Below are 15,757 nucleotides of genomic sequence, written 5' to 3'. Positions count from 1 at the left end.
TATATATATATATATATATATATATATATATATGTATGTATGTATGTATATATGTGTGTGTCTGTGTTTATTCCCCCACCATCACTTGACAACTGATGTTGGTGTGTTTACATCCCCTGTAACTTAGCGGTTCAGCAAAAGAGCTCGATAAAATAAATACTAGGCTTACAAAAAATAAGTCCTGGAATCAATTTGTTTGACTAAAGGTGGTGCTCCAGCATGGCTGCAGTCAAATGATTGAAACGAGTAAAAGAATATATGTGTGTGTGTGTGTGTGTGTGTGTGTGTGTATAAAATATAGTGGCCACTTTCAACTACAATAGCAGCTCTTCATCTTCTTGGTCACTTACAAGATTTTATTCACTTTGACTTTCCTCTTGGTTTACATTATATCTAGCTGAAATCGTACATCCTCCAATTCCCAGATGAAGATTATCCTACAGTTAATGTGTCCTAGCACCAAGACAAATTACTTCTTTTTTATCTCTTAAATCAATAACTGCTTTTAGTCATAGTAATCTTATCAAAATTTTCTCTTTCTTCAATAAATATGTTGTCAGTTATAATAATAATAATAATAATAACAACAACATTATTATTAAACAAATGCCACTTTCAAAATAAAAAAGAAATCTTAAAGTTGCCTATTTATTAATCTTTGAGTGAATTCTTTGGTAGAAAATTTGATTTCCATTTGAAAGAGTTACCTTGTATTTCTTTTATGTCCGTTTGTCTTTGAATTTAGAAGAAGCATAACTTTGCTTTTGATCTTCAAATTGGGAAAATACAATAAACACTTGTTGTTGTTACTGTATAATTTCATATTCAAACAGATTTAAAAAAAAATATTATTTATTCAGAATATAAATTGGAAATGAAATTATCACTAATTGTTATTATGAAGCTCAATTTCATAACCAGTATTTGAATAGAAATAATATTATGCTATCTATCTATCTATCTATCTATCTATCTATCTATCTATCTATCTATCTATCTATCTATCTATCTATCTATCTATCTATCTATCTATCTATCTATCTATCTATCTATCTATCATTATTATTATTATTATAAATTAGACTAGGTTACCTTATAGTACATTAGTATATTAAGTCAAATATTATCTTTCTTTTTGGGCTTTTCAAAAAATATCAGTTTCTTTTATGATATTGAAAATTTACAAGATATCAGTCTTTACTATGATATCCGGTCTGTATTCATTAAATTAATATGATCTAGCAAAATAGTATCTACACAGTTGCTCAACCTACCACAAATGACAATTAATATTCCCTCAAATCACATTTTGCGATCTTTAAACAAAAATGGAAGGATTCATTAAAATTAATGATTAGACAGTATTGTCCTGAGTATGTTAAAAGACAGAATTTAATATCTTTGTATCTGTTAGATCAAAGCAGGTTTGGAAACTAAACAACAACATTAGTCTTTCATTATGTAAAATATTTGTACAAGTATAGCTGTTAAGGCAATTTAATGTATCTTCCACTTGAGCCACTTCTATGCATATGAGAAGATATATTAGATGAGCTTATATATAGAAAGACTCTATGGGTCTATTCATTTAATTGTTGTACTTAGTAGGTCATAGATTCGTGAAATTGCTTTAGTGTCTGACAAATAATTCACAGTATTGTTGTCTTAACCAGCTCTTTACATTCTCGGTTCATTTCCTGTTGGGTTGACTTTGACCTATAAGATAAGTCTGGGTTTATGGATTGGTGGAATTGTTAAGAGTATTAAATAAACTGCCTTTTGGTGTTTGTTCTAGGTTCCTATGTTCTGAGTTTACTTGTGATGGCACTGGTGTCCAGCTTTATCAGTCTTGCCTTCATGCTGGGCAACATCCATGGTGTAGAGAAGCGAGAGTTGCTGCATGGGCAACTGCTGATTTGCAATATAAAATCTTGGCTAGGAGACTCCAGGGAGAAGATATAGGATCAACTCTGATTGCTGGAGGTCTTAAAAAGTTTTCAGCCGAAGACTTTTCCTTTATTCCAATGTAAAGAAATTGTTCTTGTTAGACATTTCTGGTTGATTCTCATTGAACATATCTAAGACAGTTTCAAATGAGTTGTGACTGTAGCATGACCTTTGCAGGCCCTTTGTGACTTGAGAAACTGATGTTGTTCATGTCCAGCTTCAATATCTGCAGAAAAAAACATGACCATGGTCAGAATTCTAGAATATTGATATGTTACAGAAGTAGATTGAATGAGAAAATGGTCCATAGGGAGCATGGCAATATGATATGTGCAGAAGGCGGCTAGCACACCAGGTGAAATGCTTAGAGGTATTTCATCTGTCTTTATGGAGTTGACTTTGCCTTTCATCCTTTTAGAGTCAATAAGTTAAGTACCACTTGCGTACCGGGGTCGATCTAATTGACTGGCCCGCTCTCCCCAAATTTCAGACCTTGTGCCTAGAGTGGAAAAGAATATGATGTATGCAGGGATGACAAAAGGCAAGCACAGTTGACCTTGGTGGGATTTGAACTCAGAACATGGAAACAGATGAAATGCTGCTAAACATTTTGCCCAGCTTGCTAACAATTCTGCCAGTTTGCTGCTTTAATAACAACAACAACAATAGTAATGATAATAATAATAATAGAAGAAAAATACAAAGAATATACTGTAGTTGCTTCTCACACCAATCTAGTACAGAAAGCAACAGAACCATATGTCTAGAGCAGTAGTTACCATCCTTTTTTTGCACTACAGACCAGTTTCATGCAAGACAATTTTTTGATGGACCAAGGGTGGGTGGGAATTTAGTCATGCACATGACAAAACACAAATTGCATAATATATATATTAATTCAATAATTGTACACATAATGTAATTGTTACATTGTAATATATATATATATGTGTGTGTGTGTATACAAGAAAGGAATTTAGTGTTCTTATTACTCTTTCAGTTAGCTTGTGGGCTTAATTTATCGGTTCATAGAAATATAAAAAAAAAAAAAAGACAAGTGTGGGAACAAGGCACAGACAGAAATGATAATTTTCTCAAAATAAACCAACCTGCAGACTGTGATAACCAGTAAAATAGAAATAAAAATGAAAAATTTATTCCTTCTGTGTGGCCTGATACTGTTCTGTAGCCCAATAGTTATAGATCCCTGATCTAGAGTACCTGATACTCCATATTCCCAAATCAGCTGCTGTAAATTGTTCATCATATTTTAACTGTATGATTTTAGTGATAAACACATATCTTATTGGGTGTGTTGCTCTGTTCTGTCTTGAACGAAAGTGGAATACTCCATCATGTTTTGAACATTAATAAAATTGCAAACTCTTAAGTGCTGTTGAATTATTTTATGAGGCAGAGGGAACGTGATCGATGCATGATTTGAGTCCCACCTGTGAGTCTGTTGTCTCCTTTAAGTCTCAAATTGATGTTTTGAATGTCTAATACCACTTTACACTGCTTATTCCTTTTCAAGGCATGGCTGTGTGGCTAAGAAGCTTTCTTTGTAATCATGTGGTTTTGGGTTCAGTCCCACTGCACAGCACCTTGGACAAGTGTCCTCTAACATAATCCTGGTCCAACCAATTCTTTGTGAGGGAATTTGGTAGATGAAAACTATATAGAAGCCCATTGCATACATATGTTTAAGAAGATATTTTTATAACTTCATTAAACCGAAGAGCAAAACTGAAAATAGGACTGCAGCTGGATGTGCTCAGGGGACACCGAGGTGAAAGGAGAAATAAATTGAAAGGTATAATGAATAAACACTCCAATCAGTCAAAACAACTTTATAGCATTCCCAAATTATCAAAAATCGAATATAAATATATATTTAAATAATAGGGCACCCAATGGTAAAACCCAATAGTATAAAATGTACACGAATAAAAGGTGATGAAACCTATAGGAGTAAAGTTGAATGAAAAAATATAAAGGGAATAAATTCATGCATAATAAAGGTGACTAAAAATTTAAGGCAATGGAGCTAAAATAATATAAATATATAAAAAAACAAGAGTATAAATATAAAAGGTAAATAAATAATGTACAGTCCATTTAAGCACGTCTCTATGATCGTTTCAAAGGATGCTGCTTCACATTGTTAATGTGCAATCCATTAAGGAAATCCAATGGCAACACCTTTTCATCATGAGAAAACTTCACATTTCTGGTTATTACATCGTTCAATTGCAGACAAGTTATAAAAACAAAAAAAAGTTAAAATTCAGTGGATTCAAGCAAGGATTAGTCCATTGTCCATTTCAGTGGATTCAAGCAAGGATTAGTCCATTGTCCATTTCAAAGATAAAGAATTTGCTGCAGGTTTTACTCAATTTCAATTTGAGATCACGGCTCAGATGGTCCTCTGAAACATCTCATTTTAATTTTACCCTTATTTTTGTATCTACTCAAGAAGGTTGAGAAAAACCTATGGTTACAAAAAGGAAGAACATCAGAAAATTTATTAAGGAGTTTTGAACTAAAACATTTAAGAATCAAGTATGATTCCCTTAGACGTAATCTACATCTGTTTAAATTAGCATTAAAATGTGGGTTGGTGGGGGGTCGGACAGGACTGACCATTCAATAGTATAGCTCATATTACTCTTCTTCAAATCATGAATATAGGATGCCAATGTGGTAGAATTGGAGTATTTGGCATTCAAAAATGAACTCATTTGGTCCCTATATCTCCTTTTAAAATCAATAGTGCTCCAATTATATTCCCTAACTAAATTATTCCCCCCTTTAACAATACATTTATAGACTACGTTTTTTCTTATGCAAACCCCTTAAGGGGGCATAAATTTGGGGTTCTGAAATTACAACTAAATTTCAGGGTCCCAACAGTCCCTGCAAATTTAAAAGGGTCCGCATTTTTTTCCAACAGAAACATTCCCAAGCGCTGAATTGTCAACGCCTGAAGGCAGTGAAGAATGCCATAATTTATCATTGTCCCCTGGATTATTAACCATATTATTGGCATGCACATCTGCAACAGGTGCCAAATTACACCTTCCATTTATTTTCTATTCAAAGAAGCAATAATGGACCCCAAGTTTGGTGTTAACGAATTTGAAAACTTAATTGAAGATTTATTGCTATTAGAGTAATACTTGTAGCAATTCTTTATCTTTGAAATGGACAATGGACTAATCCTTGCTTGAATCCACTGTATTATTATAACTTTTTATTTTATTTTATTTTTTTATAACTTGTCCATTTTAACTTGTCTGCAATTAAACAATGTAATAACCAGAAATGTGAAGTTTTCTCCTGATGAAAAGTTGTTGCCGTTGGATTTCCTTAATGGATTGTACATTAACGATGTGAATCAGCATTCTTTGAAATGATCGTAGAGATGGGCTTAAATGGACTCTGTTCTGGTTTCCTTACACTTTATTATTTATTTACTTTTTCTATTCATACTCTTGTATTTTTATGTATATTATTTTAGCTTCATTGCCTTAAATTTTTAGTCACCTTTATTATGCATGAATTTATTCCATATATATTTTTCTTCATTCCACTTCACTTGTGTTACTCTTTTAGGGTTTATCACCTTTTATTTGTGTACATGTGTATATTTTATATGATTGGATTTTACCATTGGGTGCCCTGTTATTTTAATATATATTTATATTCGATTTTTGATAATTTGGGAATGACATAAAGCTGTTTTAACCGATTACAATAATGTTTATTCATTACACCTTTCAATTTATAAATGTATGTATGTGTGTTTGTTGCCTCACCATTGCTTGGCAGCTGGTGTTGGTTTGTTTACATCCCCATAATTTCATAATTTGGCAAAATACACTGATAGACGAAGTACCAGGCTTAAGAAATAAGTATTGGGATTGATTTGTTTGACTAAACCTTTTAGAACAGTGCTCCAGCATGGCTGCAGTCCATTTAATGAGACATGTAAAAGATATAAAAAAGATTGTTGAGAGAAGACAACAAACTTGATAAAATATTGTTGCTTACTTTGGTGTTCCTGTTTATCATTATTGTTTTAACATCTGCAGCTGAGCTGTATGAATCTAAAACATGATGGCGGGTTGTTTCAGGAGTTGACTGTTCACTGGTTTACATTATCAGTTTTACTAATTAGTTAAAAGACAAGAGCTATCTTCTTCACTCAGGGATGAAAAATAGCTTTCTGCATATAACAATGATGTAGTCAGAACACACCAAGTTACTACTGTTTCAGTGTATGCATGTAAGTTAACACACATCCATTGACATACGTCTGAGGTTGGTGTAATTAACATGCAAAAATATCTTTTATGCTTTGAGCTGTTTTCATCTACTACTGCTATGAGTACTACTTGAAAGTAAGGTGTGTCACTGGGAATAAAGGCTTAGATTGCTTTCTCTCTCTTCCTCTTTCTCTCTCTCTCTCTCTTCCTCTCTCTCTCTCTTCCTCTCTCTCTCTCCTCCCCCCTCTCTCTCGTCCTCTTTCTCTCTCCTCCCCCTCTCTCTTTTCCTCCTTCTCTCCCCTCTCTCTCTCTTGAATGATTTGCTGGCCCTTTGGCAATACATGGTCGCAGTTATGTAGGGTTTTATCTGTGTGGAAAGAAGGTAGATATGTTCAGGAGAGGAGGGCATTAAATTTTTATTCCAGTTAGTGAAACACTGTGTAGGTTGAAGTGGGTTTAATTACTCCACATGTATTAATGTTATTTGTCTTCTTGAATGTAATTAAGCTTATAGTGTGTATAATGGATTAACGGAGAATCTTGCCCCTCACAATATCGAAACATTTCTAATGGCACCAGCAGACAAAATGGAAAAGGCATCGCTCAGAGGATAGTGAGGGAGATGTGCTGGAATGGCCACTCTGACTCACTGGGTTCACACTTGCAGACAGCAGTCTCTGCCCTGTTAATAGGGAGCAGGGATGCGATCCGGGTGGAGGGGTGGGGGGTGGGGCTAAGAATGTCAGAGGTTTCAACTGCTACAGGAGCCAGGACTGGTTACTGACAACACTAAGTTGCTACTGGAGAAGGTGTCACAACATGTGGCATCTCAGATGAGGGACCTACTACCACAGAATGGGAAAATTGTCATACTGTCTGGCCTTTTACCGTCCCTCTTCTTGTAGCCATGCTGGCTTGATCTGGGAAGGGAAGCATGTGGCATCTAGGCCATGCTTTATCTGTTGTCTTGAAATTTCACTTGAGGAAAATTATGAGGTTTCTTTTTAATCTTGTTTCAGTCATTGGACTGCGGCCATGCTGAGGCACTGCCCTGAAGGGTTTACTTGAACAAATTGACCCCAAAACTTATTCTATCAGTCTCTTTTGCTGAACTGCTAAGTTACGGGGCTGTAAATAAACCAACACACACACTCACATAAATGTATGTATATAAATGAAAAATGTATTAAATACTAAAAAAACTTACTCGTAGGACCAACACAGAAGGACCCTAATTCTTCATCAGTTATTGACAGAAATCCTAATACACAGTTTCATACCTTTATATATATGTATGTATATGTGTGTGTAAATATATGTGTATGTATATATGTGTGTGTGTGTGTATATATATATATATATATATATATACATATTTATAGTGTATGTGTATGCAGATATATATATGTGTGTGTGTATATGTATATATACGACAGGCTTCTTTGAGTTTCCATCTGCCAAATCCACTTGCAAGGCTTTAGTTAGTCTGGGATTATAGTGGAAGACACTTGCCCAAAGTGCCATTCAGTGATCCGTATATGGTGCGCTGTAGTTGTGTCATGTGTTTTATCACCCACTAATAACACTTAATAAACAAATCTTGTTATTTTGAGGGGCAGGGGCAGGATGTAAACTCCTTGTACCACCTAGCTCTTAGGTGCTTAATGAAATCCACTCTGTTACATGCCTTCAGGCTTGGTAGGTCTCCAGTCTGAAGAGCGCCTGAAAAATATTATAGTAGCTCCCTTGAAAAATACTATAGTAGTTCCCTTTCCTCCTCTGAGACCTGTTTATGAAAGAAAAATTAAAAATGTGCCATCACAAACTATGCAGCCTTTGTTTCCACGTCCAGTTTTGTTGTTATTGTTTGGGAAAACCTCAAAGAAGAGGAAAAGGAATTGCAATTGTTCAGTGTGTTAAAACAATTCAAGTCAATGAAAAAAACCTTAGATGGTCACTTGATTAGCTAGACATAGAAGCCAAATCTACTTAGATCACACCCTGACATCTTCATTAGACAGGATGGTTAGAGCTGGAATAACTTAGCTCAAGAGCATCTTTGATTAGAGTTGGGTTGGGGCTCAGCAGCAACAAAATATAAATCATTCCTTTCTCTTGTAATAAGGATGTGTGCTATAAAATGTCGTCTCTGTGTATCTACACTTCAGTACACACACACACACACTACTTCTAGCTAAAGGCCCAACAGACCTTTATATATCGCAAGAGACATAAGCATTTTTGCATGTGCATACACACACACACACACACACACACACACACACACACACACACACACACACACACACACAAATGATGGACTTCTAGATTCTACCTACCAAACCTATTCACAAGGCTTTGGCCGACCTAATATTGTAGAGGGTCTGAACTCAGAACTATGTGGGTGGGAAGTGAACTTTTAATATGTGTGTGTGATAGATGATGATGGTGGTACCTTGCTAAATCCATTGTGGAAGCAGGGACTGAGTTTTAAAAGTTTTTTGTTTTTGTTTTTTGTTTTTTTGTTTTTTAAAGAAAGTTTAGCTGTTGCTTTGAGGAATCATTAAGGAAATTTACTGGATAGTCGTTAGAATTTTATTTGTAAAAAAGAAAATTAGAAACTGTAAAAAGAAATTATTGCTTTGTGTGTGGTGATATAGAAAACTAACAATTTCTTTGATACCATGCAAATTTGTGATGTTTATGATTATACACACACACACACACACAGAGGCACATATATATACACACATATCTTTTTCCTCCTGTTAAACTATAACATTTTGCTTTATTCTGTAAACTTGTGAAATTTGTTATTTCAACTGTTTATTTTATTGATTTTTGTGTGTGTTCATTATTATTATGATTATTATTAATAATTATCATTAGTGTTTATTCAGATATATGCTTTTGATATGCATGTGTAGCTTGAATTAAGTCACCTTATTTTCAGTTTCTTTAAATGCTTTATTATTGCTTAAATTTGCTGTTTATTTAATAAATTTATTTCATTTTTCCATATGAATTCCAATTCCATACACATTGTCTTTCATTGAAATGTTCAACATTTGTCTGTCTTTGATGTCTGATCTCCACCGTTCTTCTAAAATGTAAATATGAGTAACTTTATCAATTCTATCAATTTTGAAATTATCCACAACTTCTTGGTTAATATTTTCAGTAACTGTTTAAAATATATCATATATTAAAATCATTTTATAAAAATTAAATAACTTCCAATTTTACTGTAAAACCCTTTAAAAATTTTAATTACTTAATAATTTAAATTAATATTTGATGGCTAAGTAAATAGAGAAAGATATTTGGACAAAAATAAGGAGTTTGGTTAGAATGTTTAATGAAAAAGCAATCTTTTTTTCCCCTTTCTTTTCAGCCTTCTCTGACACAGTATAGAAATAGTGAAAGTAGCTGTCAGTCACCCACATCACCACTGTCCCAGACTTCATATTCACCTGTACAATCACCTGGTTTACCACCAAACTCCACCTCTTTAGATAACACTGCCTGTACTGAAGCCTTCTACATACAACAGCAGAAGACTAACCAATTACAACATCAACTGGAGCACTTCAATATGGTATAAGTTTTTTTGTTTTTTGTTTTGTGGTTTTTACTTTAGGAAGTTAGTTGTCGTTTCATAAATATTGACTCTTTACTAGTTTAAAAAAACGCACTTTTTTATCTTATTTAACAAGTTATACAGATTATTAAGAACTGATATTGTTAAACCTAATATACTGCCTGGTTTAACACTGTCAGCTGGTTCTTGGATTGTAGGCCTAACACGTTACCATCATATTCTTGAGTGCCTTTAGTTTGTGTTGTGGGCCTAATACACTATCTGCTTTAAAACCATCATGCTATCCTTGGGTATCAATGCACTGCATAGTTTAACACTATCTGGTACATGGGTGCCTTTAGCAGAGTTCATAATATTGCAAACATTCAAACAATCCACTACAATCTTCATCTAGAATTTAACTTGCAGGTATTCAGTTTGGATACCAACTTCCTCTATTTTGCCAATGTGGAAGGCTCTGTCCTTCCTCCTTTTACTAATTTGTATAAAAAGGACATTGATAGACACAAAGTGCTGTTAGTTTGCTAATGAAAGATGTAATTTTTTTACTTCTTTCATTAATGAATCTTAATTGAGAGAGGTGAAGTGTTTTCTTTTCTTTTATCACATTCAATGTCTGAATGTAGACTGTACAATGACATTTGACCAGTTATTACCTGAATAGGTCATAGAAAGTTCAAGATTCAATGGAACACTTTTCATTAGGTCTTTTATCAATTATCTCAGCTTTTCTGTATTAGTGTCATTAAAAGACATTATGCTGTATCACTTATGCTGCTATCAGCTTATACTTTCCCCCCCAACAGTTTATCATTTCCTGTTGACAATAAAGATTGCTTCGATTGCACAAAATCATCGGAAACTTTTATGCTATGTTAATTTAGTAAACCTTTGTTCCAACACTTTATATCTAAATATATACTCATTGCATCCTATCATGAACTTAATGAATGTGTAGTCTGTATGGTGTAAGAATAAAGTAGTATTATTTAATGCTTTGATGTTTGGAAACATATTAGTATGCATGCCATGCAGATAATACAATGCAGACTTATATATTGCTGTATATTGCTCTGGTTTGCAACAACAAGGATGTTTTGGTGATCACACGATCTGCTTGAAATAGCAGCCAAATCTCTTTCAGATCACACTCTACTACTGTCATAGAAAAGAAGGATGCATTAGATAATTTCGTTTCAAGTAAACTGTGCCTGATGAACAGGCATGAAGTTCATGGCTGGAATGTCTTTGATGATAAGCTTGTTCACCTGGGCTGAGCCAGGGGTTACTAGGTTTCTGATATGAAGTCGCACATCATTGTTTATTTAGATACATGGAGACCATTCACCAACAGATTTGCACACGAAGAAGTTACTTATGCTAAGTCTAAGATCTCTTGAAATAATAGTATCAATAAGTTGTTTATTGTTTAACTAATGTGCAAAATATCTAATATTTCCTACCATTGCCTTTATAGAACTTGTTGTGAGCTATGGTTTCTATGAACATGTATTCTCTAAGCTGTACTAATTATCCTGTTGTAACCAGTTTCATGTAGCAGTCAGGTTGGATGGCAGGAGCTTCACTGTGAACTGTTTGTTAGCTCTTCTTATGAAACTGCACCTTTGTTTTTTTTGTTTGTTTTTTTTACTACATAGTAATAAGTTATGGTTTAATTTCAAAGTAAATTAGTAAACTGTAACACTCTTTTTTCTGTAATAGTTCACTGGAGCCAAAAATAACCACTCCCCTGCTGTTTCAGAAAATAAAACTGGCAAACTAGTTAGAATTGATATCTGTGCTTGATATAGTAATAATAATAGTTTCTAGCATAGGCATAAGACTTTGCTTTTTAATGTCCTTGTGCCTATCTTAGAGACAATTACAATTGCAGAATTGTTAGAATGTCAGTATTTTTCTGGTTCTTTACACTCTGAGTTCAGATACCATCAAGGTCAACTTTGCCTTTCATCCTTCCAGAGTTGATAAAATAAAGTACTTGTTAAGTACTGGGGTTGATGGTGTTGAGTGATGCTCCTCCCTCACCTCAAGATTGTTGGCCCTGTGACAAAATCAGAAGTTATTATTGTTACCGGTGGGCTGACAGAATTGTTATACTGGCAGACAAAAATGCTTTCTTCCAGATCTATACATTTGGTGTTCAAATCCAGCTGAGATCAATGTGCATCCTTTTTGGGGTTGATAAAATTAGCATTAGTTGAATATTGGAATCAATGTAATTGTTCTCCTCCTCCAGCTGCTCCTCTTCCAAATTGCAAGCCTTGTGCCAAAATCAGAAAGGATTATTTTTATTATTATTAACATTAGCATTTACAAATCTTTGTCCTTCATCTTTCAAGAATGAATAAAATAAAGTAGTACTGGAGTTGATTTAGGAGACTATATCCCTCCCAAAATATTTCTAAATGCCAATGTTAGAAATCATTATTAATATTACTAAATGACACATTACCAAAGACTTGATCTTTTGGAGTTATTTCTACCATATTCCTACCAATAATATCTTTTAATTCTTCTTTAGACTCTCCTGTAGTTAGGCCACTTACCTTTGAATCTACCTTGATTAGAATATGTGAGAAGTGTAAAACATCTCAGCTGATTATAGTATATATAGTTATATGAAGTAACTACTGACTGACTTTCTCTTTATACTAATTAGTTGATAATTACTTTAATTATTGATTGTTCACTTCTAATTATGGCAATATTGTTTTTTTTTAATAGAACATAGCACATTGAGAAAATACTGTAGTGGAAGAAGAAACTGGTATTAAAAAATGTTTTAGGGTATATTTCTTTTAAAATAACTTTGTTGACATTGTATTTCCAGCTTCAAGATAATCAACCAAGTCTAAATTCTTGCAACTCCAACTCATTAACTAACCTGGCTGGTTACTCAATTTCACCTCAAACACTGGAATTCACTGAAGAGGATATGCAGAGGCTGACTGCCGTCACAAGTGGTAGCCAGGAATTTAATTTATCATCTTTCTACTCGGATTTGAATCCCCTTTGTACTCAACCACAGCAGCAGTTGATGAATACAGCTGTGATATCACCACAACACCAACAGTCACCTCAACAGCAGCAAACCAGCCACCAACAGCAACAGACACAACAGCAACATACACAACCACAACAGCAGCAACCATCATCTCCAAACCATCCACATCAACAGTTATCACCACAAAATAACAGTAAGATACCACATATCATATTTACTGGTAAGTAATTCTTTTCAGTTTCATATTTTAATTAACTTATCCTTATATTCCTTCTTTTATTCTGAATTTCAATTAATTAATTTAAATTATAAATAATTGTCCTTTTTCATTGTTTCTTGCCCAACTTGTAGCATTGATTGTTCTCGTTAGCCTCTCTCTTGTTTTTTGTATTGAGTCAGTCCTTACTACTTCTGTCTGGTTATTTCTTGGCTTATTTTATGTACTCTGGCTTAGGTCATGATAGTCTTCACTTTTCTCTCTGTTTAATATTTGTTACAGGTTTATTTTCACTGAATTTTCAAACATCACACAGCATTGCAATTCTGTATATATCTTTTAATATTTAAACTATGGTAGAAGTTTTTCAAAAATTCTATCACTGCAGATATAAGGTTTTGCCTTTCTCATTTGTAGTTAATAATTTCTCTTTTAATTAATCTTAATCTTATTATGATAGTTACTGAAATCTATAATCTGTTAATCTGAACTACTCGCACCGTTATGTATACTATGTGTACTAGATTTGTCATTCCACTTCATGCCTACCTGCGATAGTATAACAATCACACTAAATGCACTCATACCTTTATGTTATATCATTTTCACTATTGGGTGATGCACAGTTGATTTGTGTAGAGTAAATGTCTCAACAACCATATATATTTCTCTCCATTTCAAAGTTCCTCTGCTACTGATAATCTAACCAGTTGCTTACTTAAAAGATATTCCTTGAAAATTTTTGTTCTAAATACATAATATACATTTATTCCTTCCTCTTTAGTTTCACTATCGAAAGTAAACTCAATAATTAACCCTCATTCCCCTCCCCTCCCCTCTCTCTCTCATCATCATAAAAAGAGATTGATCAGTCTATTAACACCTCATCAATTATTCCTTCCTGTTCACAAAAGGAATATAGTTTATAGTTGTTTATTGTACACACAGACTTTGGCAGAATTTAATTGGTCTACTGTATGCATTGCTAATGTGAATTAAAGACACTCTATGGCAGTGATAGGATTAGTAAAAAAAATCTGTTAAACATGGAAAGGTATATTTTTTGGTCAACTGTAAGCAGAAAAGAATAGTAAGTCTCTGGTGAAACATTAAATTAAATTAATAAATATGTTTTATTACATTAAAAACAAATTACTACTTATGCTACTGATGTTTAGCAGTGATAACAATGAATTTCTTTGACAGAAAAATTCCATAACAATGTGTGTGTGTGTGTTATATATATGTGTGTGTGTGTGTAATCCTTTAGCATTCAGATTACTGTCAAATGTAATGGCCATGTATTCATATTGTTTTAAATTGATTATGCATTATCTCCTAGCTTTAAGATTATGATGATGTGATTGTACATTTTTAGAATGACATAGTTGGGTAGGTATGAGAGGTCAGATCTGGCTGGTTTTAAATGCTAAAGACACACACACACACACACATGGAAGACCATGTAGTTTAAAAATGCTATCTGCTTTCAACAGGAAATCTAAAATTTCTGTTCATTTAGAAACATATGCAAGTTTTCGTTACAGTTTTGCTTATCCAACTGCTGTATGGTATGTTAATTAATTCACATTTCTAACCCTCACACTGTTATGCCTATCAGGTAGTCCAGTTTTGTTGTGTTGGAGTTTTTCTATAAATAGCTCTAAGCTAATATTCTCTCTGAAACTAAGAAGTTGGTAATCTCTGATGAGGCATTAATAAAATTAATAAACACTGAAAGTATTCAGATTTCAATTTGTTCTGCCTCTTGTTCTTCTCTACTTTTACAGTCCTCTTTGTCTCATGTGATATAATTAATTACTCTTAGAAACATAGATTCATTTTCCTTAGCTATCTTGCCAGTTAAGTGGTCTTGTTTTAACATACTGACCAGTAACATCCCTAATGTGCTTAACTCCTCATTCAGCTGTAGGCAGATTCACATCCCTAATACCAGCATACCACTCTAACTATCCTCAGACTATTTCTTGTATTACCTCTCCCTCTAGGTCCTTTGCTGTAAAGAAATTTTGAATGTGTTTCATTTTTGTTTTGAAATATTCCAAGTTCGGTTTTTAATTACAGTTTCTTTTTGTCACCTAATAAACTTTCTTTCAGTTATCAGTGTTTGATATTGAAATATTTCATCCCTGATTAAACGAACAAAGCAGTGAATTTTCATTAATTTCTTAGTTGAGAATTGTGCGTGAAGGCTGGAGTTTGACATGACAACTTAAAATTGGCCATGAAGAGAATATACATTTTAAAAACTTAACTTTTTGGCAAATGATACTTCCCTTCACCCTCAGTATTCTTTCAGATTAAAGCATCACACACACAAAACCTGCACTCCTTAAGTCAGACATGCACTAATTACATGAAGAAAGGCCATTAGTAACATAGTTATACACACGCACACACACACACATATATATCTGTCATTGCCTTTACAAGTCTAAGAGTGTCTACTAGACTAACAAAGCCACTACCTGTATGATAGTATCACTATCATTTAACAGTGTTACTGCCAGTTTAACAGTGACATGACCAGTCTAACCATGTTACAACTTATCTACTAATGTGACAATGAGTCTAATGGTATCACAACCAGCTTAATGATGTCTCTGAGAGTGCCACTGTTGGTCTGAGTCAGAATTTGCCTAACAGTGTTAGTATCAGTTTGTGTCATACTCACTACC

The 15,757-nt window shown here is 33.7% G+C and overlaps 1 protein-coding gene across 7 annotated transcripts in view; it reads left to right on the top strand.

The window, feature by feature from the left end:
* LOC106881030 (CREB-regulated transcription coactivator 1) overlaps window positions 1–15,757 on the top strand; it is a 165,009-nt gene that overhangs the window by 119,486 nt on the left and 29,766 nt on the right. For 5 of the 7 annotated variants that reach the window (XM_014931226.2, XM_014931224.2, XM_014931222.2 and 2 more), the window contains 2 exons: window positions 9,610–9,813; window positions 12,668–13,061. In XM_014931226.2, the coding sequence (XP_014786712.1) occupies window positions 9,610–9,813; window positions 12,668–13,061 (598 nt within the window). The remainder of the gene's footprint in view (window positions 1–9,609; window positions 9,814–12,667; window positions 13,062–15,757) is intronic. The other 2 variants (XM_014931228.2, XM_014931223.2) reach the window with 1 other exon arrangement.

The sequence above is a fragment of the Octopus bimaculoides genome, chromosome 12, assembly GCF_001194135.2.
Source record: "Octopus bimaculoides isolate UCB-OBI-ISO-001 chromosome 12, ASM119413v2, whole genome shotgun sequence".
In the NCBI taxonomy this organism is placed as follows: domain Eukaryota; kingdom Metazoa; phylum Mollusca; class Cephalopoda; order Octopoda; family Octopodidae; genus Octopus; species Octopus bimaculoides.
This window is presented reverse-complemented; position numbering and strand designations above follow the sequence as displayed.